This window comes from Neoarius graeffei, chromosome 3 (assembly GCF_027579695.1).
Source record: "Neoarius graeffei isolate fNeoGra1 chromosome 3, fNeoGra1.pri, whole genome shotgun sequence".
In the NCBI taxonomy this organism is placed as follows: domain Eukaryota; kingdom Metazoa; phylum Chordata; class Actinopteri; order Siluriformes; family Ariidae; genus Neoarius; species Neoarius graeffei.
In genome coordinates, this window is record NC_083571.1 from 30987756 (window position 1) to 31013082 (window position 25327).

The following is a 25327-nucleotide window of genomic DNA, read 5'->3' on the forward strand; positions in this document are numbered from 1 at the left end:
TCTGTGAGTGGCAAAAGTATGTGAACCTCTTTACTCACTATTATTCGACGCGCTATCCACACTCTTCACCGCACTGCCAACACAACCGCTAACCTTCTCTGACTGCCACAGACTGCATAAACTCGGCGGGAACTTAGAAGATAGAACTACGGTAGGCGGAGTGGACAAACTGGACCGTTGCATACTTTCCGCGATCATCGGTGATTGAAGTTTTTTAGCAGGCAGACAACAACGCAACCGGCACATTTTTTATTAATGTTTTGCAGGCACTTCTAGGAACGGACTGAGCGGATGTAAGAATTTTAGACTTGGATAAATTAAATTTTAGACCTGGGATGAAAATATGTGCGTTTTTTAGACATTTTAAGGCCTAAAATTTAACTTTCTGAATTTTAGACTTTTTTAGACCCTGCGGGAACCCTGGTTATAAAAGTCGATGATACTTTTACTTTATGTCCGTTTAAAAAAAAAAAAAAAAAAAAAAAAAAAAAGGAATAAAAAGATACGGCTTCATTTTGCATCATTTTAAAGCTTTAAAGGAGAACTGAGGTCATTTTTAAACTTGCTTTCACACGTGTTATTCAATTACGTTTTCGGTTTTAGTAACCTTATATCGTGACTCGTATTGGCGACTAATCGCAATTAAATATGATACTCATCGGCCTGTTCGGTTTTTAGCCGTGTTGAATTTAGTTCATTTGGTCCACGGCGGGCGTCGCTTATCTGTGCGATCTTCACAAGATTTGCGCGAGACTTCGAAACGTCAAGTCAGTGCCGCCATTTTGAAACTGTTTTCCAAACGAAGTATTGCACAAAAACGAGTTTAAATGATGAATACTGCCTACTTTTTTCAAACTTCCCCGATTGCTATCAAACGAAACAAAACTTCCGGCTTGATTATGTCAGCATTCGAAGGAGGGTGCGCGCACGTCTTTTGACAATGTTGGCAGATGTCGGTCGCTTTGATTTCCGCCGTACGTTTTACTTCCGCCCTATGATGTCTCGTACAGGTCTCAACGAATCTCGTTTACGGCCGTCGCTTTGAGATATGGACTGATATATTACAGAGCGTATTTCAAACACTCCCAAGTTGCTCTAGCAGCGACAAAATAGCGATAAAAAAAATGCATTCCGATATTTAATAAAATGAGATAAATAGAATTTTGATGATAAAGAAAAAAAAAATTGCCTTCAGTTGTCCTTTAAAGATTCAGAACAAAATTCGATAGACGAGAACAGCAGGTGTATATTTTCCCCTCCGAGGGCAACTGAATGAACAACTCACAGTGAGGAGATCCATGAGACACTGCATGGCTTTCTTCTTCACGGATATAGCCGGGTCTCGACAGCGCTCTGAGAGAATGGTCAGGTTCTCTGGACTGCACGTGATCACGCCGTGTTTCAGCAGGCTCATTATAGTCTACACACACAGATGTAGGTAATTCACTGCAAGTTACCATCTGATATGCTAAAGGATGCTTGTGAGAGAGAGAGGGGTGTGTACCTCGAGGGCACATTTCCTGACGTTGGTTTTGGGGTCGCTCACACGCTGTTTGAACAGAGCCAAGGTTTCCTGATCTAAACAAGAACAGAAGAATTCAGTAAGACAGAAGCTCATGCAAGATGCACATTAGTGTGTGGTGCGTGGACTGACACTCGATGGCGGTCGCATCCTGGCTCATGCCATCGTCAGTGCTGCGTGGACTTGCAGCTCCCAGGCTCTTGTATTTGGTCAGCTCGATGGTGCGGAAGGTCAGGGCTGTTTTTTGAACCGTCTCTGTTCTCTTTAGAGTCTCTGAAATCAAGGCAGAAAAACAAAAGGGTATAATATATATATATATATATATATATATATATATATATATATATATATATATATATATATATATACACATACACACACACACACACACACACACCATGGATGCAAATGCCACGCCTTTTGGCAGATGCCGCCTTTTTCACGGCTGTCTGGGGGACTTGTGTGAATCGCGCAGATCCGATGAGGGTTTTTTTTTTGGGGGGGGGGGGGGGGGGGGGGCGTTGGAGTGTCTGATTATAATTTCATCAAAGTAAATTCTGTATTAAAATTACTAAATAAGCAAATGCCGTTACAGTCCATGAAAAATAGGAAGTATAAGTATGAGAAGAAAACAGTAAATCAGAAAGCTGCGCACGTAAAGCCAATCACGTAAGTTACGTTGGACTGATGGAAAGCCTTGCGCGTGCAGTGAAGTGCAGCCAGCAGCAGATAATGGCGCGCAGCCAATTGGCTTTACGTGCGCAGCTTTCTGATTTACTGTTTTCTTCTCATACTTCCTATGTTTCATGGACTGTAACGGCATTTGCTTATTTAGTAATTTTAATACAGAATTTACTTTGATGAAATTATAATCAGACACTCCAACGCCCCCCCCCCCAAAAAACCTCATTGGATTTGCACGATTAACACAAATCCCCCAGACAGCCGTGAAAAAGGCGGCATCCGCCAAAAGGCGCACCGTTTGCATCCATGATACACAAAAGGAGCATTGGAAATGAAGTCAGGAAATAGTTAACAATTATTCCACAAAATCGGGTCGTGCACGAGCGGATAGCCGACGAGGCGCGTAGCACCGAGATTGAGTCGAATAACTGTTTTATTCTATCCACATTCACTGGATTTTGAGAAAGACCATTTTTATTTTTTGCAAATTCGATAAATAAATAATAATAATAATAAAAACTTCGTACAAAACATCCGACAGATCAGTTCCGCTTCGGCGGAAGGTCATAGGCAAGGGTCGGAGGTGGAACATAGAATATCAACTTTATTGTCTAGAAAAACGACCCAAAAAGCAAATTCAATCTTCCTGGTGTCTGATCTGCAGCCTAAAATTGAATAAAACGGTTAAAATATACTGGTTTGTGCAAGTTCCGAAGGTTTGTTTCCATCTCACTTATGCGCACTTTCACCGCCAGGGGGCCGTCGTCGTGACGTCATTTAAGCCAAACAGACCGGGAGCAGCTCTGTTTACACCTGCGAGCCGAGCACGCGTGTACGGACTCTGGCCGTGAGAGGTTGTGTAAAATGTCTGAAAGCGAGAGTGATTTTGAAGTAGGAACTCTCCAAATTAAATATCGAGAGGTGAAACCATATGTGTATGAACCTATGGCCGCTGGGAAGCAATCGGTGAACGTGGCTCACTGGTTTGACCGTGTAGCCTCGGAATCGGACAGCGACTCGACCGACTCTGATCGCGGTGATGCCGGACCTCAACAAGACTCGCACCAAAACGATTTATCCTGGTAGTTCTGATAAATTCCTACTTTCGTCGTAATACTAAATAAGAGCCCTTTTGAAGAATAAGTAAACCACACGGGTGCGCACGCAATCCCTATAATATAACGTGGATTCGTTTATATTGCTAATATAATATATTGCTAATAGTAATACAAGCATAATACTATTTATAGCCGACTCTAAGCGAGGAAATATCCCTTTGTCTCATTTCCACAATGATTGTACAGGATCCCTCAGGATTCTTGACTTGTCAATTGCAAGCAAAAGTAAAAATGTTGATCTCCAATCTTCTCCTTTTTGCTTGAGCGTCGCTGCTCCATTTCTTCTTTGACTGCTTGATTTTGTCGGAACAGCGTCAGGTTTGAGCTTCTCTGTCCGACACAGACACCTAAACTCTCTAACAGATGGGGATTCTTTAAAAAGTGATCGGAGCACAGAGCGGCGTATTTCCCCGGCTGCCAACCCTCTCGCTTCACGCACACAATCCACTCTCTCCGCCTCTTCTCCTCTCTCGGAAAAAGGTAAAAACTTCTTCCTAAACCGGTCTCGTTGTCACAGGTCACTGCACAACAATAAGGCCTGGGCTTTCTTTGGAAATTCCCGAACGCACGTCTGCACTCAAGCCGAGCGGCAACGCAAATAAACAGAAGTGGACTCAAGTGGTTTGGCTTAAATGACGTCACGCGCCGAGTGGTCATGAAAATCGCCGAGCAGAAACTCGCCGCGATCCGCGCTAACTTATTTTAATTATTACTTATTAACAACACTTCTTGGGACCAGAAGAAAATTACAGAGGGTTTAACAACATATAAAATTAACATCAAATGTGCATAAATTAAAAACCTTTGCCTATGAGCTTTAAAAACCTATCGATGGTGGCATGAATTGACTTGAGTGTTGTTTTTTTTTTGTACAAAGTGCCGTCTTGCTGAGGTATAGAACAGCCTTAGAGATTTATTTAATTCTTTCTTGGACATTTCAGTGATGTGCAGTAATTTTCAAGCTTCTTTGAGCTTTTGAACCAGTCTTTAAAAAAAAAAAAAAAACACAAAAGAAAAAAAACCACGAATTTTAATGCTGAAAGATGAAGAATGTAAAGAAGCCAGGGAAATGATGGTAGCAATTTGTGAAACATGCTAGAATTCTTGGGGAGGGGCCTCTTGCCATCAAATACTTTCATTCCATATTTTGTTGCTTTTTTGTTTCGTCTTTGAGTAAAGTTTTTATTTCGTCCTTGGTTGGTTCAGAACACGCTCCGCCATTTTGTTTTTCTCTACTCACGGTATATGAACTGATAGCCTAGTAGCAGAGTAGCCAATCAGAGCACGCGACTGCGCTTATCCAGTGAACGTGGATAGTAGGGCTGTGCGATGTCCCCTTAATTGGCATCGATAATGTTTACAGTGCAAACATTGTGATGGACGATCATATTGTGTGGGGGGGATTTTAATACCACATTATTAAATATTCTATTTTTATTATTATTATTAAAAGTATTAGATACTCATCCGAGGCTTTGGCACGTAAAGAAAAAAGCGCTAGGTGATGTGGAATATTTGGCCTTGACAACGGATATGTGGTCCAGCTGCAACATGATGCCCTACATGCCAGTTACCGTACATTATGTGGACCGAGAGTGGGCAATGCAGTCCAAATGCCTGCAGACGAGTTTCATGCCAGAGACACATTCAGCGGACAATTTAGAAGACGCATTGCGCGAGACACTTGCCGAATGGAAAATAGAGGAAAAAAAGATCGCCTGCATAACAACGGACAACGGGGCGAATATTGTCGCAGTCATCAGGCAATTGAAATGGCCGTGGTTAAGTTGGTTTGGGCACAATTTGAACCTGGCCATAACCAACTCGCTTGCGCAACAGAGGGCCAGTACAGACCGAGCGTTTGGAGTTTGCCGAGCAGTCAACACTGCGTTTGCGCATAGCTGGCTTCGGAGAAATAAGCTGCGCAAAGCGCAGGTGGAAATGAACCTCCCCGAGCACTCACTGATCACGGTAAGATATTAATCTGCTCTAACAATGAAAGACTAGTATTCAAATTATGAGAAGAAACTACACTTAAGCTATTACTCATTGTTTATTTACACCATATCAATTGAAGATGCGTTTCGGCCTTTAGTGCGCACTTGAACGCGCTAATTTTTCCAATTTATTAGTGTTTGAATTATTGCACCAGCTTTTAAAATCATGATTTAATATTTTTTTTTTTAAACTGTCTTTACATTTATCAGAATCACCTTCATTCTTCCATTTGGTTTGACATTATGGCTTAGAGTGGACCATTTTGTGTCTGAAAGTAGCCCTATTTACCAGATTAAAGTTATTTGACTTCTGCCGAAGTCTGCGCTTCACTGCTGCTTGATAAGGTGCAATATTTCCCGACTCAAGTCATTAATAGTGGCTATTTGTTTGAACATGACAAATTTTACATTAAAAGTATAGTGTAGGCTAAAAAATGAAGTCAAAATTTATTAGTAGCATACTGTATTTGTGTAACCACATGTTATGTTCACTAGCACGTCCCTGCACCATAGCCTACGTGTACAAGCGGTAATAGGATATTACTTTATAATGATTTATATAATTAATTATGTATTTATATATAATTATATATGTTATATAATGTATTTAGATATTAAACAAGACTAACTAACTAAACTAACAAAAAACTAACTTTTTAGGTTAAATAGGCCCAGATGATATATGCATGTTTATGACAGGAGGGGGCGTGGTATCACGATGGTGGCTCTCCATCGTGATGGATGACCACCATTGTCGATGGACGATGGCATCGTCTATCGGCACAGCCCTAGTGGATAGAATAAAATGAACTATTGCGAGATGGGAATGTTATGCTTACGCTTGGAGCATCCGGTCTCCATCGTCATCTGTGAACCAGCTGAAAAGGACAAGAAAAAAAAAAAAAGTCAAAGCATGAAGCTCTCATTTGCATAACGCTCCATCAGCAGAACCTTTTTTGCTCTGTGTTAAAGAACAATAATACCCACTTTCTTCGCACAAAACAACGCACACGCATCACTCTTGGTCATAGTCGTGGTAACAGGAATGAAATGGATAATAAAGTGGAATAAAATACTCGTGGAGGAGGAAGAGAAGAGATCATGAATCCACTTGGTGGCGCTGTGGCTGGGCAGCTCCAGGCACTGGGCGAGGCAGTGCATGGCGTGAGCTCTGACTGTCGACGAGACGTCGGAGCACCGGTCGTACACCACGCTGCGCACCAGGAAATGGTGTGAAAGGTACCCGGCCAGATCAGGTTCGAGTGCCTCGGGAGCCTCCCGTTCGTCCTGTGCCAGCAGCACCATGACCACATCCAGAGCAAACATACGGAACGCCACCTGCAGGCACACGCAGGGTGTGAAACGGACGAACGGCATCAGTGAGGATTTTTAATACCGGCACTTGATTAGTCTTGTAGTTTCATTAGATGTTTACTTTAATAAAACACTGACTGTATCTAATTTAAAATAAAAAAAAAATACATTTTTAACATGAACTCACCCTGGTGTTCAGAGAATAGTTATAGAGCCACTTGACAAAAGTGGCATAATTGTGACAAGGCATCTTGGTCACCAGCTTTCCGACAGCTTGAGCGCCGCTAGCACGGTATTCTGCCTTCTCCACCATCTAAAACACACACGCTAGTCACTATATTTTTAATTATTTCATAATAATCATTTAACAATATTTTTAATAATTATCAGTAAACTGAATCATCAGGAATCCACCTGGTGACAGATGTGCTGTACGAGGATCTGAAGCAGTGGCAGCGTGGCCTCCGTCTGTTCATCCACAATATGACTGCAGAACGCAGACACAAACTTTCAGCACTTGTGATTCTTTAAAAATGTTGAAATACTTTTAAGTTCATTCTAATTAACAAACACAAGTCATGACAATGAAAATGACTGGAAATTTTTCCAATCCAGTTCCAGTGTTGTGGTCGAGTCACTAAACCTCGAGTCCCCAGTGTTCAAGTCCAAGTCATAAAAAAAAAATAATAATAATTTTTTTTTTTTTGAGTCAAGTCAACTATTGATCCGAGTCGAGTCCAAGACTCTAACCGCACCATTTAATGGCTGCTGTTTTAGCTCCATTTACGTTAGTTTGTTCCTGAACATGATGTCTGAACAGGTGAATGTGCTTCTCTTTATCAGGGAGAGTGAAGTATTCGGTCAGAGATGGTTGGGAGACGGATGCAAGTGCAGAAGGTGTGTTTATTAATACAAGTGAAGACGGTAAGGGGTCATCCATTATCATGAGTCTACAAAGAGTAGACTTTTGAGCAACCACCTCCCCATCACGAAAGTGTACATTAGCGGACAAAAAAAAAAAAAAAAAAAAAAAATGATGGATCTACGTGGAATAGGAATTCAAAATAAAACCATGTCTTGTATTACTTTTTATTAAAATCGGATGACAGGACAATACAGAGATTCACAAGAGAAAAGACGACAAAAGACGGGTCCAGAAGTTTTCATAGAAAGCAGGCAATTCATTTTTCAGTCCCCCCAGGATTTCGCGGGCCTTTTTTGTGATTGTTGCAGGCTAAAATGTCTCATGTCGCGGGGGTTTTTTCCAAAAAATTGTGCTGAAAGTTGCGGTGTTTTTTAGGTTTTTGTTGCGATTACACTGCGGGAGGAAGTGAAAGTTGCGAGAAATTGTTGCGATTTTCTCTTTTTGTGATTAAAATTGAGTGATATGTTAAATATTAAGTTATTACTGAAAAACTATTGATTAAAAAAACAAAAGACACTGAGAAATGGTCCTATAAACAACTTTACCAATATAAAAGATTACCAGGACTACGAAAATGCAGAAAAATAGGCTTTACTTATCCAAATGCACCTGTTGGTTTTAAAGTTAAAGTGCAGAGAACCTCACAGCACAACATGAAGTTACCTTAAAATATAATATAAATGCCTCAGCTTTCATGTAAGAAAAAAAACTATTAATACTAGTACTGTGTGCAGGCAGTCTCTCCTGAAGACTAAATTAAACAATAATTATAAACTAATAAAATAAATGGCTCAGGCTTCATAGAAGAAAAAAAAACAATTTGAACAGAATCTCACAGTATGACGCTGAAGCTGCCTAAACAATGGAAAATAAAATACCATTTTGGCAAAAATGTTGGCATCCATTAATTTCTTGTATTAAGTAAAAAATAATGTAAAGTGCACACAGTCCTTCACTGTAAACATAACACACTTTCAGTAACAGAATTTAAGCCTACAGAAACACTAACTCGCACATGCAGCGTTCCCAGATACTGCTGACGTTTTCCAGCCCAAAATATGTTCAAAACCCGCCAAAATGCACTTGAATCCCCTCAACTGGGCGGGAAACTGCCCAATCTGGCAACACTGGAAGTAAGGCGGAAGGTAGTTTGTAGACGTCACCTCAAGACGACGCCAACGATTGGTCAAATTTGCGAGAAAGTTGCGGTGATTGGATATAATTCCAACACCGCCCTGAATTTGCGGGGATTGGTTGAATTTGCGTTGAAGTTGCAAATCGCAACATCCTGGAGGGTCTGATTTTTGAAAATGAGGAACTGTCTTTTTAAGGGGATCTGTTGCCTTTTGGCTTTGAAACATTCGTTTTTGATTCTTTCCAAGCAGCCTGTCCTGCCCTAACTGCCTCCTCTCAGATGAATGCAGGAAACAATAAATGTTTAAAAACTGCTCGTACTTGTTTGAAGGAGTCTTGTGAATAGCGGTATTTCTGCTATTCACAAATTTGTAAATGCGGTCAAAATCTGGGTCAGCCATTGTTGTATTGAAGAAAGAAAGCGTGTAGAGCTCGCTGGCAACACCGATGTGGCGCGAAATTTTTAACATGGCGGCCGCCGATACGCACATTGACGGATCATTTTTTCATTTTTAAAAAGTGTATGGCCCCCCCGGCGTACGGTTTGTACGCACGTGATAATGATGTTATGGATGACCCCTAAACAATCCAGAACAGTAGGCAAAATCGTAAAACGGTGAAACAGGCAACAGGTCGAGCGAGGCACAAACAGGCTCAAGGGCAAATACAGCCCCAATTACATACCGTATAACGGCGCCCAAATTACGGGCTTGTCAAAAGGCCCAAAATAGAACATATGGTTTGGAGAACCCCAAAAATTTGTAGAACCCCAAATTTTTTTAATTATTGTTAAATGTCTTTTTTTGGCATATATATATTTCAATTTGTTGTTCAGTCGCTTCATAACATGAACACGAAATGCGTCTAGCGATTACCGTAAACCGTGTCTGAGTCTCTGACGTCTGAATGTCGTAAAATATACTTCCTTTGTTTATGTTGTGAAATTCTCAACGATTCATGATAACACATGGCTGTCGGTTTGTGATACTGCTGATAGTATAGATTGACAAGTGATCATCATGCCAGGTCGTGGTAGACCTAAGACAACTGGTAAATCATATAATAAGAACAGCAGTTCATATATTCATGGAAAACGCACAATCGATGGCATTATTAAGTCTACAGGCGGGGCAATGGGGAGGTTTATAAATAAGTTTTACGGTATGTATTTGTTGCTAGAAAATATCTTGCACACAAATTTCTCTGTAGAAAATGATTTAATTCTAAGAGTAATAACTTTGTGCTGTTGAATGACTTATACTAATTATACTACGGGACCTATTATTAATATATGTAAAGACATACTACAAACAATTTTATGTGGTTATATTATTGTGGCAGCAGGGGCGTGGTCTAGCACTGGTCTGTGACAGGAGGGCGGAGTCGGGGAAGTTAAGTGGCAGAATCACTACACCTGTTGTTAATTAATGTGTTTGTGTGTCTTCCCAGTGACCGCGCCCTATTTAAGGAGAGAGAGTGAGAGCAGAGGGGGCTCTCTCGACAACCAGACGGCTGATGTGTGTGCGTGTCTGAGTGTGTGTTTGCAACTGCAAAGTGCAAATAAAAGAGAGTTTTGTGAAATCAGTTCTGTCCTGCTGTCCTTCTGTGCTCCACCCACCTACATGGACTGCTACAGTGGTGCCGAAACCCGGGATCCGAGCACAGAAGACAACAGCGCCATGGAGTCCTCCACCTTCGCCGACCTGATCCACGCCCTCGCCACGGCCCAACAGAGCCAGCACCAGGCGCTGCTCGCCCTCCGAAAGGAGCAAGAACAACGGTTCGAGGCCCTGGTGCTGGCACAACAGGAAGATCGTCGGGCATTCCGGCACCTCCTCGCGTCGGCGGGGTCCACCACCTCCACGGGCCCTTCCCCCCTCACCCTCACGAAGATGGGCCCGCAGGACGACCCCGAGGCATTCTTCACGCTCTTTGAGCAGGTAGCAGAGACCTCGGGGTGGCCGGTGGAACGGCGCGCCTCCTCCCCCTGCTAACGGGAGAGGCGCAGCTGGCCGCGCTACAGCTCCCCGCCGACCGCCGGCTGGCCTACGCGGACCTTCGCCAGGCTGTCCTCCAGCGGGTGGGATGCACCCCGGAGCAACATCATCAGCGTTTCCGCGCTCTGCGCTTGGAGGAAGTCGGCTGGCCGTTCGCGTTTGGCCAGCAACTCCGGGACGCCTGCTGGCAGTGGTTGAGGGCCGACAGCTGCGACGCCGAGGGACTCATCGACCAGGTGGTACTGGAACAGTTCGTTGCGCGTCTACCAGCGGGAACCGCAGAGTGAGTCCAGTGCCACCGCCCGGCGTCGCTGGATCAGGCAATCGAGCTGGCGGAGGATCATCTGGCGGCTGTCCCGACGACAGGACAGCAGACGACCTCTTCTCTTCTCTCCTCTCTCTCCCCTCCTCCTGTGTCTTCTCCTTGCCCCATTCCCCCACCGCGGAGACGGGGGCCGGCGCCACCTCAGCCGGCCCGCCGCACCCGCGGTGCCCTTCCGTGTCTCCCTTCTGTGTCTGTCTCTCCCCCCCCCTCAGGTGAGTGAGCCCCAGAGCACTAGCGCAGAGAGGAAGCCCGGGCCGGTTTGCTGGCGCTGCGGGGAACCGGGCCACCTCCAACAGCAGTGCTCGATAATGGAGGTGGGCGCGGTGGTTCGGATCCCCAAAGCGTAAGGAGCCGCCCTCGATCGGGTCGGAGCATATATACCGGTGAGTATCCAAGGGGATACATATCAGGCGTTGGTGGATTCTGGCTGTAATCAGACCTCAATCCACCAAAACCTGGTGCAAGACGAGGCTTTGGGGGGAGCACAATTGGTGAAGGTGTTGTGTGTGCACGGGGATGTTCACAACTACCCTTTAGTGTCGGTCCGCATTATTTTCAGAGGGGAAAAATTTATAGTGAAGGCGGCGGTTAATCCTCGCCTTACCCACTCTTTAATTTTGGGGACTGATTGGCCGGGATTTCGGGGTTTAATGACACACTTAGTACAGAGTGGGTCCTGCCATTTGACAGGGGGAGGTCCCAGTGTCGCTTTGGCGGGAGCAGCTGTCACAGAGCCGTCTACGTCATCTCCGCGCCAGAGTGAGGAGCCGCCAGCTCCTCCTCTCTCTATTGGGGAATCCCTCGCGGATTTCCCATTAGAGCAATCGCGAGACGAGACTCTGCGGCATGCGTTTGACCAAGTGAGAGTAATCGATGGTCAAACGCTCCAGCCAAATGCCACCCCGTCCTTCCCCTACTTCGCGATTATGAAGGATAGATTATACCGAGTGACGCAGGACACTCAAACTAAAGAGCGAGTCACGCAGCTTTTAATTCCGAAGAGCCGCCGGGAATTAGTATTCCAGGCGGCTCACTTTAATCCCATGGCTGGACATTTAGGGCAGGATAAAACGCTAGCCCAAATAACGGCCCAATTCTATTGGCCGGGGATTCGCGGCGATGTCCGTAGGTGGTGCAGGGCATGCCGCGAATGCCAGTTAGTAAATCCAGGGGCCATTCCAAAAGCGCCTTTGTGCCCTCTACCGTTAATCGAGACCCCATTCGAAAGAATTGGCATGGATCTCGTCGGGCCATTAGATCGGTCAACACGAGGGTACCACTTTATATTAGTTCTGGTGGACTATGCAACGCGATACCCGGAAGCAGTGCCTCTTCGCAATATCTCAGCACGCAGTATTGCGGAGGCACTCTTCCGCGTCATCTCCCGAGTTGGAATCCCGAAAGAGATTCTGACTGATCAAGGCACCTCGTTTATGTCACGAACACTGAACGAACTGTATGGGTTATTAGGTATTAAGCCGATCCGCACCAGCGTGCATCACCCACAAACGGACGGTTTAATCGCACCCTTAAAAACATAATTAAAAAATTTGTAAGTGAGGACGCACGTAACTGGGATAAATGGCTCGAACCCTTGCTCTTTGCAGTGCGAGAGGTCCCCCAAGCCTCCACGGGGTTCTCCCCGATTGAATTATTATATGGGCGTAAGCCGCGCGGCATTTTAGACGTGCTGCGAGAAAATTGGGAGGAGGGACCTTCACCAAGCAAAAATGAAATTCAATACGTTATTGACCTGCGCGCAAAACTCCACACACACACACACACACCTAACCCAGGAGAATTTGTGGCAGGCCCAAGAACAGCAAACCCGCCTGTACGACAAGGGTACGCGCCTTAGAGAGTTTGCACCGGGAGAGAAAGTACTTGTACTGTTGCCCACATCGAGCTCTAAATTAGTCGCCAAGTGGCAAGGACCCTTTGAAGTCACACGGCGAGTCGGGGACGTTGACTATGAGGTAAAGCGAACGGACAGGAGTGGGGCGCTACAGATTTACCACCTCAACCTACTCAAACTCTGGAACGAGGAGGTCCCCGTGGCATTGGTGTCGGTGGTTCCGGAGAAGGCGGAGCTGGGGCCGGAGGTTCAAAAAGGAACATTAGCATCACGTCCCTCTCCGGTCCCCTGTGGAGACCACCTCTCCCCGACCCAACTCGCGGAGGTTGCGCAGTTGCAGACTGAGTTTTCGGACGTGTTCTCACCCCTGCCCGGCCGCACTAACCTCATAGAGCACCACATTGAGACGCCCCCGGGGGTGGTAGTGCGTAGCCGCCCTTACAGGTTACCCGAACACAAGAAAAAGGTGGTTCGGGAAGAACTCGAGGCCATGCTCGAAATGGGCATCGTCGAGGAGTCCCACAGTGACTGGAGCAGCACGGTGGTCTTGGTACCCAAGGCCGACGGGTCGGTCCGGTTCTGTGTGGACGAAAGAAAAGTCAACGCGGTGTCTAAATTCGATGCGTACCCAATGCCTCGTATTGATGAGTTGCTCGAACGGCTAGGCACGGCTCGTTTTTACTCGGCACTGGATTTAACAAAAGGGTTATTGGCAGATCCCCTTGACTCCATTATCCCATGAAAAATGGCCTTTTCCACACCGTTCGGCTTACACCAATTCGTCACACTTCCTTTTGGGCTGTTTGGGGCACCCGCTACGTTTCAGCGGCTGATGGACAGGGTCCTCCGCCCCCACGCCACCTATGCGGCCGCGTACTTAGACGATATCATTTATAGTAATGACTGGCCGCGGCACCTACAACACCTGAGGGCCATCCTTAGGTCGCTGAGGCGGGCGGGTCTCACGGCCAACCCGAAGAAGTGTGCAATTGGGCGGGTGGAAGTACGGTATCTGGGCTTCCACTTTGGCAACGGGCAGGTGCGTCCCCAAATTAACAAGACTGCAGCGATTGCGGCCTGCCCGAGGCCCAAGACCAAAAAGGGAGTGAGACAGTTCCTGGGGCTGGTTGGCTATTATCGTAGGTTTATACCTAATTATTCGGACGTCACCAGCCCGCTGACTGATCTGACTAAAAAGGGGGCACCAGATCCGGTCCAGTGGACGGAGCAATGCCAGCGGGCTTTTTCTAAGGTTAAGGCTGCACTGTGTGGGGGGCCACTTTTACACTCCCCTGACTTTTCTCTCCCCTTTATGTTGCGGACGGATGCGTCGGACAGAGGGCTGGGGGCCGTTTTGTCCCAGCAGGTGGAGGGGGAGGATCACCCCATCTTGTACATTAGTCGCAAGCTGTCGGTGCGTGAGGGGCGCTACAGTACCATCGAGAAGGAGTGCCTGGCGATCAAGTGGGCGGTCCTCGGCCTCCGGTACTACCTGCTGGGACGCCCTTTCACCCTCTGTTCGGACCACGCGCCCCTCCAGTGGCTCCACCGCATGAAGGATGCCAATGCGTGGATCACCCGTTGGTATCTGGCACGCCAACCCTTTAACTTCAAGGTGATCCACCGGCCGGGGGCACAGATGGTCGTGGCGGACTTCCTCTCCCGTCAAGGGGGGGGGGGGGGGGGGGGGAGTTGGCTGCGGGCCGGACGGCAGCCCGGCCTCAGTCGGGCGGTGGGGGGGTATGTGGCAGCGGGGGTGTGGTCTAGCATCGGTCTGTGACAGGAGAGCGGAGTCGGGGAAGTTAAGTGGCAGAATCACTACACCTGTTGTTAATTAATGTGTTTGTGTCTTCCCAGTGACCACGCCCTATTTAAGGAGAGAGAGTGAGAGCAGAGGGAGCTCTCTCGACAACCAGACGGCTGATGTGTGTGCGTGTCTGAGTGTGGGTTTGCAACTGCAAAGTGCAAATAAAAGAGAGTTTTGTGAGATCAGTTCTGTCCTGCCGTCCTTCTGTGCTCCACCCACCTACATGGACTGCTACAATTATATATTGATATCTTGTTTTATTTTAATCGATATATTGTTGAATTGACATTCTAGTTTTTCCGATATGTATCAATAGCTTAATTTAGACAGATACATATACATCATATTTTTGATATTTTGATTGTTCTAGAGCAGGGCTTTTCAAAGTGTGGGGCGCGCCTCCCCTGGGGGGGCGCCAAAGTTCTTCGGGGGGGCACAACGTGAGGAAACATAAACCAGAATAAGTTACTATTGCGGACATTTAGTGAACTTCAGCTAGCCTATGGGCAATTCCATGTAAATGTCAACCTCACCATGCAAAAATAAAGCAACGTAATACATCAAAACCACTCCCAGAGATATCACCTAGGCCTGTTTTTTACAGATGTGAATAAGTTGAACCAATTTGTCGCAACAATTGTTCCCTTCGCCTTAATATGTCAGTCTTTCTTTCTGATAATGTAAACCCCAAGCTAAAATCAACTTTGATCATGTACAATTCTATATTATTCCCACAAGCTACAGAAATGTATGCTAAAATCCACCAAACAGCAAAACAATAGCCATCCTAAATATTATTTAAGAACTTTGATAGTTTTAGCTGATATTTAGAGAGTTTTTCAAAGGGTTATGGTGGTTAAATTGCTAATTTTCTAAACATATGCCATGTCCATTTCAGACGCGTCACATCCATAACGGAATTTTGTCACATCCATAACGCTGACTTTTCCTTCCGAAACTCTGCATGAAATACAAAATATTTTAAACAAAGATTTTTTAAATACACACCTTGGACCCCTCTATCAAATGGATATCTCCATTTCGACATTAGGTTTACAATTTCACAGAGTTTGATAAAAATGTACAGTCACCCAAGAAAAGTGATACTTTTTCTGTCACATCCATAACGCATCTTTTATTGGCATTTTCTGGCATGCCCTAGATGTACTATGGGAATTGTTCTTGTTCTATCACTTCTCCAGTATGGTACAGCCTTAAAATATGCAACACCTGTTTAAATACTGGGAGACAATAAAACATGCACTGGGTCATTTGTTGCCATTTTGAGTTCAAGTGTCACGTCCATAACGCTGGAATTGCTCCTTTACCAGAGACAAAATGGATCGATTTTTAGTACCGAAAGCTACAGTGAGTGAGGAGACAGAGTCTGGGCCAAGCAAAAAACCAGACCCTCCAGGATTTTGCGATGTTGCGATTTGCAAATTCAACCAATCCCCGCGAATTCAGGGCGGTGTTGCAATTATATCCAATCACCGCAACCTTCCCACAAATTTGACCAATCGCTGGCGTCGTCTTTAGGCGACGTCGACAAACTACCTTCCGCCTTACTTCCGTGTATACGTTCAAGAGAAGCAGCATGCGCGCAGTGTTGCCAGATTGGGCGGTTTTAAGTGCATTTTGAACATATTTTGGACTGGAAAACGTCAGTAGTATCTGGCAACACTGCATGTGCGAGTCAGTGTTTATATAGGCTTAAATTCTATTACTGAAATTGTGTTATGTTTACATTGAACAGGGTTCTTGCAGGATTCAGTAAGTTAAATTTTAGACCTTTTTTAGACTTTAAGACCATTATGAAAATTTTTTTTTAGACCAACACGAAGCATTACAACCTGCCCTACCCCCGCCCTTCCCAAAAAAAGACAATCGAGTTCAGTTCTCAAAACAAAGTCATTTGTATTGGTAAACTGACTATCAGGGATACAAACTGTGTGCTTATTTATACCATATGGCAACATTAGTACATTATCTCACATAGCAACAAAAGTACAAGACAATAGAGTGATAAAGGGCATTTGTGCAGTAAATGCAGTCTGTAGGGGTTTGGTTTTTTCCCCTAACTGCAACAGAACTCATTTAAACTTTTGATTAGTGGTGTTCTGGTAATAAAACAGCGTTATTATATAATGCACTGTTGTCAGATGATGACTTTCTTGATTGCTCATGTGAACCCCATGCTGCAAACCACAGCATCGCAGACCTCCACTTGCTGTAGCAACCATTTCAACCATATTAACAGTAAAAATGCATACACATCTTTTAAAACTAATAGTTAAAACATACGTAGTAGCCCCGTAGCATACTTGCTTCCAGTTAAATATTATAGGTTGTTTAAAATTGAGTGATATGTTAAATATTAAGTTATTACTGAAAAACTATTGATTAAAAAAACAAAGACACTGAGAAATGGTCCTATAAACAACTTTACCAATATAAAAGATTACCAGGACTACAAAAATGCAGAAAAATAGGCTTTACTTATCCAAATGCACCTGTTGGTTCAAAAGTTAAAGTGCAGAGAACCTCACAGCACAACATGAAGTTACCTTAAAATATAATATAAATGCCTCAGCTTTCATGGAAGAAAAAAACTATTAATACTAGTACTGTGTGCAGGCAGTCTCTCCTGAAGACTAAATTAAACAATTATAAACTAATAAAATAAATGGCTCAGGCTTCATAGAAGAAAAAAAACAATTTGAACAGAATCTCACAGTATGATGCTGAAGCTGCCTAAACAATGGAAAATAAAATACCATTTTGGCAAAAACGTTGGCATCCATTAATTTCTTGTATTAAGTAAAAAAAAAATATGTTGCCAGATACTGCTGACATTTTACAGCCCAAAATATGTTCAAAACCCGCCAAAATGCACTTAAAACCGCCCAATTGGGCGGGAAACCACCCAATCTGTCAACACAGGGCAGTAATGGCTGCACTCATGTCAAGAATGTAAACAAAGTTGACACGACAACGGACATACATGACATAGTGGATGTAATTTACGTTCACAACTTTTTTTGCCATCAGAAATATTTAATCTTAAATTTTGTGACTCGACTGACAATAGCCCCTCCTAGAACTGCCACCTTATTGTGGTGGAGGGGTTTGTGTGCTTGAATGATCCTAGGAGCTATGTTGTCGGGGGCTCACGTGGGCGATGACAGTGACACCTGGAGGGGCGTGGTTGGGAGGAACGGCCTCCCCGATCTGAACCCAAGTGGTGTTTTGTTATTGGACTTCTGTGCTAGTCACAGTTTGTCCATAACGAACACCATGTTCGAGCATAGGGGTGTCCATAAGTGCACGTGGCACCAGGACACCTTAGGTCGGAGGTCGATGATCGACTTTGTAGTCGTGTCATCTGATCTCCGACCCTATGTCTTGGACACTCGGGTGAAGAGAGGGGCTGAGTTGTCAACTGATCACCACCTGGTGGTGAGTTGGATCCGCTGGCGGAGGAGGAAGCTGGACAGACCTGGCAGGCCCAAACGTATGGTGAGGGTCTGCTGGGAACGTCTGGCCGAGCACTCTGTTGGGGAGGTCTTTAACTCCCACCTCCGGGAGAGCTTTTCCCAGCTTCCGAGGGAGGCGGGGGACATTGAGTCTGAGTGGACCATGTTCTCTACCTCCATTGTGGACGCAGCTGTTCGGAGCTGTGGCCGCAAGGTCTCCGGTGCCTGTCGTGGCGGCAATCCCCGAACCCGGTGGTGGACACCGGAAGTAAGGGATGCCGTCAAGCTGAAGAAGGAGTCCTATCGGGCCATGTTGACCTCCGGGACTCCTGAGGCAGCCGACGGGTATCGGCAGGCCAGGCGTGCTGCAGCTCGGGCAGTTGCGGAGGCAAAAACTCGGAACTGGGAGGAGTTCGGGGAGGCCATGGAGAAGGACTATCGGTCGGCCTCCAAGAAATTCTGGCAAACCGTCCGGCGCCTCAGGAGGGGGAAGCAGTACTCTGCCAACACTGTTTACAGTGCGGGTGGGGAGCTGTTGACCTCGACTGGGGACATTGTCGGGCGGTGGAAGGAATACTTTGAGGATCTCCTCAATCCCACCGTCATGTCTTCCACTGAGGAGACTGAGGCTGATGACTCAGAGGTGGACTCGTCCATTACCCAAGCCGAAGTCACTGAGGTGGTTTGCAAGCTCCTCGGTGGCAAGGCACCGGGGGTGGATGAGATCCGCCCTGAGTATCTCAAGTCTCTGGATGTTGTGGGGCTGTCTTGGTTGACACGCCTCTGCAACATCGCGTGGCGGTCGGGGACAGTGCCTCTGGAGTGGCAGACTGGGGTGGTGGTCCCTCTTTTTAAGAAAGGGGACCGGAGAGTGTGCTCCAATTATAGGGGAATCACACTTCTCAGCCTCCCAGGGAAAGTTTACTCCAGGGTACTGGAGAGGAGAATTCGACCAATAGTCGAACCTCGGATCCAGGAGGAACAATGCGGTTTTCGTCCTGGTCGCGGAACACTGGACCAGCTCTATACCCTTCATAGGGTGCTCGAGGGTTCATGGGAGTTTGCCCAACCAGTCCACATGTGCTTTGTGGATCTGGAGAAGGCATTCGACCGTGTCCCCCGTGGTATTCTGTGGGGGGTGCTTCGGGAGTATGGGGTTCGGGGCTCTTTGCTAAGGGCTGTCCGGTCCCTGTACGAACGGAGCAGGAGTCTGGTTCGCATTGCCGGCAGTAAGTCAGACCTGTTCCCAGTGCATGTTGGACTCCGTCAGGGCTGCCCTTTGTCACCGGTTCTGTTCATAATTTTTATGGACAGAATTTCTAGGCGCAGCCAGGGGCCGGAAGGAATCCTGTTTGGGAACCACAGGATTTCATCTCTGCTTTTTGCGGATGATGTTGTCCTGTTGGCTTCTTCAAACCAGGACCTTCAGCATGCACTGGGGCGGTTTGCAGTCGAGTGTGAAGCGGCTGGGATGAGAATCAGCACCTCCAAGTCCGAGGCCATGGTTCTCGACCGGAAAAGGGTGGCTTGCCCTCTCCAGGTTGGTGGAGAAGTCCTGCCTCAAGTGGAGGAGTTTAAGTATCTCGGGATCTTGTTCACGAGTGAGGGAAGGATGGAGCGCGAGATCGACAGGCGGATCGGTGCAGCCTCCGCAGTGATGCGGTCGCTTTACCGGTCCGTCGTGGTGAAGGAGCTGAGCCAAAAGGCGAAGCTCTCAATTTACCGGTCGATCTACGTTCCGACTCTCACCTATGGTCATGAGCTTTGGGTAATGACAGAAAGAACAAGATCGCGGATACAAGCGGCTGAAATGAGTTTCCTTCGCAGGGTGGCTGGGCGCTCCCTTAGAGATAGGGTGAGAAGCACAGTCACTCGGGAGGAGCTCGGAGTAGAGCCGCTGCTCCTCCACATCGAGAGGAACCAGCTGAGGTGGCTCGGGCATCTTTTTCGGATGCCTCCTGGACGCCTCCCTGGGGAGGTGTTCCAGGCATGTCCCCCCGGGAGGAGGCCCCGGGGAAGACCCAGGACACGCTGGAGGGACTATGTCTCTCGGCTGGCCTGGGAACGCCTCGGTGTTCTTCCCGAGGAGCTGGCCGAGGTGTCTGGGGAAAGGGAAGTTTGGGCTTCCATGCTTAGACTGCTGCCTCCGCGACCCGGTCCTGGATAAGCGGAAGAAGACGAGACGAGACGACTGACAATAGCTGGTGGCATAACAAGCCACAGACGGCGATTTGCCGCCGGTGACCGGCTACTTTTGAGACCGCTGACAGTGTGAAAGCTCTCCGCGCTAATGTGAGCAGCTATTTAACCCAGCGCTCCAGCCCAACACAGCTCCTGTTAGCGATAGTGTGCTTCAGCCTATTGCTCGCAGAACATTCTCGTTTTTTTATACTTACAGCGGTGCTTGAAAGTTTGTGAACCCGTTAGAATTTTCTATATTTCTGCATAAATATGCCCTAAAACATCAGATTTTCACATAAGTCCGAAAAATAGATAAAGAGAACCCAGTTAAACAAATGAGACAAAAATATTATACTTGGTAATTTATTTATTGAGGAAAATGATCCAGTATTACATATGTGAGTGGCAAAAGTATGTGAACCTCTTTACTCACTATTATTCGATGCGCTATCCACACTCTTCATCGCACTGCCAACACAACCGCTAACCTTCTCTGACTGCCACAGACTACATAAACTCGGCAGGAACTTAGAAGGTAGAACTACGGTAGGCGTAGTGGACAAACTGGACCGTTGCATACTTGCCGCGATCATCGGTGATTGAAGTTTTTTAGCAGGCAGACAACAACGCAACCGGCACATTTTTTATTAATGTTTTGCAGGCACTTCTAGGAACGGACTGAGCGGATGTAAGAATTTTAGACTTGGATAAATTAAATTTTAGACCTGGGATGAAAATATATGTCTGTTTTTTAGACATTTTAAGGCCTAAAATTTAACTTTCTGAATTTTAGACTTTAGACCCCGCGGGAACCCTGAGTGAAGGACTGTGTGCACTTTATTTTTTTTACTTAATACAAGAAATTAATGGATGCCAACATTTTTGCCAAAATGGTATTTTATTTTCCATTGTTTAGGCAGCTTCAGCATCATACTGTGAGATTCTGTTCAAATTGTTTTTTTTCTTCTATGAAGCCTGAGCCATTTATTTTATTAGTTTATAATTATTGTTTAATTTAGTCTTCAGGAGAGACTGCCTGCACACAGTACTAGTATTAATAGTTTTTTTTTTCTTACATGAAAGCTGAGGCATTTATATTATATTTTAAGGTAACTTCATGTTGTGCTGTGAGGTTCTCTGCTCTTTAACTTTTGAACCAACAGGTGCATTTGGATAAGTAAAGCCTATTTTTCTGCATTTTTGTAGTCCTGGTAATCTTTTATATTGGTAAAGTTGTTTATAGGACCATTTCTCAGTGTCTGTTTTTTTAATCAATAGTTTTTCGGTAATAACTTAATATTTAACACATCACTCAATTTTAATCACAAAAAGAGAAAATCGCAACAATTTCTTGCAACTTTCACTTCCTCCCACAATGTAATCGCAACAAAAACCTAAAAAACACTGCAACTTTCAGGGCAATTTTTTGGAAACCCCCCCGCAACATCAGACATTTTAGCCCGCAACAATCACAAAAAAGGCCCGCGGTATCCTGGGGGACTGGAAAAAGAAGGAAGTATGACCACGATTACGGTATTTAAAGTTTGGATTTTCATGGACTGGATCTGAAGATGCTCCACTGCCACAGTGTGTTGTCTGCCAAGAGGTGCTAGCTAACGATGCTATGAGATGTTTAAAATGTGTAAAACAAGATGCTTTTAAAAAGAAAAGCACAGATGTTTAAAATGTGTAAAAGAAAAAAAATGTGTACAACAGCCATTTTTTTTTAAATACGAATGGATCATTACGTAGAGCAACAACAAAAATTGGGGGGGGGGGGGGGGGGGGGCGCTGTTGTTTATTTGCTCTCTGAGGGGGGGCTGACTCTCCCACACTTTGAAAAGCCCTGTTCTAGATCATTATTGTTTCACTGTTTGAGATTTTCAAGTTCTCTGCTGCCCATACTCTTGTGCAAATAGACTGATATTACATATTGTTTCCCATTTTTCATGCATATAAAAAAATTCATGAACTATTTTTATCTTTATTTATTCAGAATGTTGGAGAAAACTTTTGACTTTTTAGATACAGCACTACTTTATACTTGAACATGATTATGTAATTGCTATTATTTTTATTGCTCAATAAATTATATTTATAATTGGTTAAAAAAATTACTAAAAACGATGTGTCAAAAATTTTCGGCATGCTACGCGCGAAAATAGTAAAAAAAAAAAATTTTTTTTGGCTTGCTACACTCGCCATGGTGCCCAAATTAAAAGCCTGTCTTTGCCCCTGAGGCTATCGTAGACTCGGCAGAATCAAAGACGAGAAACAGGAAATCAGGAAACCAAACAAGGAAATAAGGCTCGGTAATGTATCAGCAACACAACTCAATACTTTGCAAAGTAAGGGTGTTTGCACAGTTTTTATATCGGCGTGCTGATTGCGCCTTAAAGAGGAACTGAAGGCAAATTTATCACCAAAATTCTATTTCTCATTTTATTTAACATAGGAATGCATTTCTGACAGCTATTTTGTCTAGCAAGTTCTGAATGTTTGAAATATGCTCTGTAATATATCAGTCCGTATGTCAAAGTGACGGCCGTAAACGAGATTCGCTGAGACCTGCGCAAGACATCGTAGGACGGAAGTAAAACGTACAGCGGAAATCAAAGCGACCGACATCTGCCAACGTTGTCAAAAGACGCGCGCGCCCTCTTTTGAATGCTGACGTAATCAAGCCGGAAGTTTTCCCTGTGTCCGAAATCACTCCCTACTCACTATACAGAGCACTATATAGCGTGGACGCCATTTTGTAGCACTGTCCGAAATGATATTTACACCCTGTATAGTGCACTCAAAGTATTCCACAATGCATCACGAAAAGTAGTGTACAACCGATGATTACTAACCAAAGCAATACATCTCATCATGCATTGCGGTCGCACTGAAAGAAATCAAATTAAAAGTCTCAAATTTCATTTAGTAAAAGGCAGCGGCAAAGAAGAAAGTATTCAGCCTTGATTTAAAAGAGCTGAAAGATGCAGCTACTTTGTATTTATTAATGTGGGAAATGTGCTCACTATAATATGGATTTAGCACAAAAATGCACGCATGTGTTTATTATTTTGAAAACCCACCAGCCGACTGATCTGGCACGTTTTAATTGTGCGACAGTAATGACGTAAGGCCAAAAAAAAAAAAAAAAAAAAAAAAAAAAAAGTGTGTTTCAGGTAACATGAAATACTAAAATAAGGTTGGTAGGTAGGAAAAAGGTTTTTTTTCTTAATTTTTTTTTTATTTTGTTTGAAAAAATTAAGTAAACATCTTACAAAATAGTATTTTGGCACAGAATCCTTTATACCACACATCATAATAAAATACAAGTGTTTTAAATCTTTAAATGAATAAAAAAATATATATATCGTGAGAGTTCGAGTTATGATCTACGGAAGCATATTGCTGCCACACTCAAAAAATTGGCTTAGAATCAAGTAATTACATGAAAAGATATTGTTAAAGTTATCACGTTTTTACAATATATCTATCATGTAATAACATCACGTAATTTCATGATACGAAATTATCACATTATTTCATGATATTTTCATGTAATAACGTGAAAACACCTTATCAAGAAATAACGTGAAAATAACGTCCTACGCCAGGCTACTTCCATTAAAAGCAGATGGCCTAGCCTACTGTAGAACTTGGGTCGAGCAAAAACACCGATCAAAAACATGGCTGAATCCTGAATGACTCCTATTTGTATAAATAGGGGACTACATAGGCGGCAAAACGTAGTGTTTTTCCCTGCCATGGAAGTGCACTTGTATACTGAAGAGGAAGCAATTTGCATTACAGCCTTGAATGAGGATTCAAAATGGCGCCTCGGCTCAGTTTCCCCTTCCTCCTTCAGTATACAAGTGCGCTTCCATGTTTATGCAGGAGGGCTGATAGAAGTGGCGAAACATTTTACTTTTTATCGTTTCTTTCACAACTTGAATGCATTGAAACAAAAAATTATGACAAACTAACGCCGCTTACACTAAAATATCGAGGGAAATTTGTAATAAAAACTTTACGGTCGGCAATTTCGCCGCCGAAATTCTCGGTCGGTCGGGTTACCTGAAACGCACTTATTTTATTTGGCCTAAATACCAGCGTGACGAACTAGTGTCCGAAAGGTTTTTTTTTTTCATTTAACCAACGGTTGGAAGCCGTATGGAATAATCTCCATCACTGATAAAGCTGGCGAGTCTCAAAATGAATCTAAATTGGAACGATATGGCGATCTGGCCACTGTGTAAACGGTTTTCAAAAAGCCGGCGCTGACACTTCACGTTTGAAGGAGACTCGCACAAGTCTCGTCAAGATCGTGTGGATAAGCGACGCCTGCCGTGGACCAAACGGACTACATTCAACACGGCGAAAAACCGAAAAGGCCGATAAGTATAATATAATAATACGCCAATACGAGTCGCGATATAAGGTTAAGAAAACTGAAAACGTTATTGAATAACACTAAGAAATAAAGCAAGTTTAAAAATGACTTCAGTTCCCTTTTAATCCTGTGCAGGTGAGTGTTGTTTACGGCGTGTGCGCGAGAGTCCGCCTGGCACGCACGCTATCCAGAGCGCGCCTGAGAGTCCATCTGATGCACGCGCCAAGGCACACGGGTGTGACACTCTTGTGCGAAATTAGGACAAAAAGAAATAATCCGAACGCAGTTAATGCACGAGTCAGAGTCGAGTCACGAGTCGTTAAAATTAGGGCACGAGTCCTGGACTCGAGTACTACAAGCCTGTCCAAATCACTTCATTCTATCTAAACATGTTTCCCCTGACCTGATGAAGAGGATGGCCTGGTCTCTGGCGCTGCAGACGGCCTGCGATGGTGTGAGCAGACACGGCTTGGGTCTCTCCTTCCTCATCATCAGAATGACGTACAGCAGTCGGTGGAAGACACGCCGGCGACACTGAAGACCAAGAAAACCGAAACCTTGGTGGAATTTATTCACCAAACTCGCTCAGCGAGACACTAATTCCA

The 25327-nt window shown here is 44.8% G+C and overlaps 1 protein-coding gene across 2 annotated transcripts in view; it reads right to left on the reverse strand.

Moving 5' to 3' along the window:
• Positions 1-25327, reverse strand: part of ncapd3 (non-SMC condensin II complex, subunit D3) — a 92713-nt gene that overhangs the window by 43733 nt on the left and 23653 nt on the right. For both annotated transcript variants that reach the window (XM_060916659.1, XM_060916658.1), the window contains exons 8-15: positions 25126-25256; positions 7050-7122; positions 6823-6948; positions 6398-6659; positions 6161-6199; positions 1655-1795; positions 1505-1578; positions 1286-1420 (exon numbers count right to left, since the gene is read on the reverse strand). In XM_060916659.1, the coding sequence (XP_060772642.1) occupies positions 1286-1420; positions 1505-1578; positions 1655-1795; positions 6161-6199; positions 6398-6659; positions 6823-6948; positions 7050-7122; positions 25126-25256 (981 nt within the window). The remainder of the gene's footprint in view (positions 1-1285; positions 1421-1504; positions 1579-1654; positions 1796-6160; positions 6200-6397; positions 6660-6822; positions 6949-7049; positions 7123-25125; positions 25257-25327) is intronic.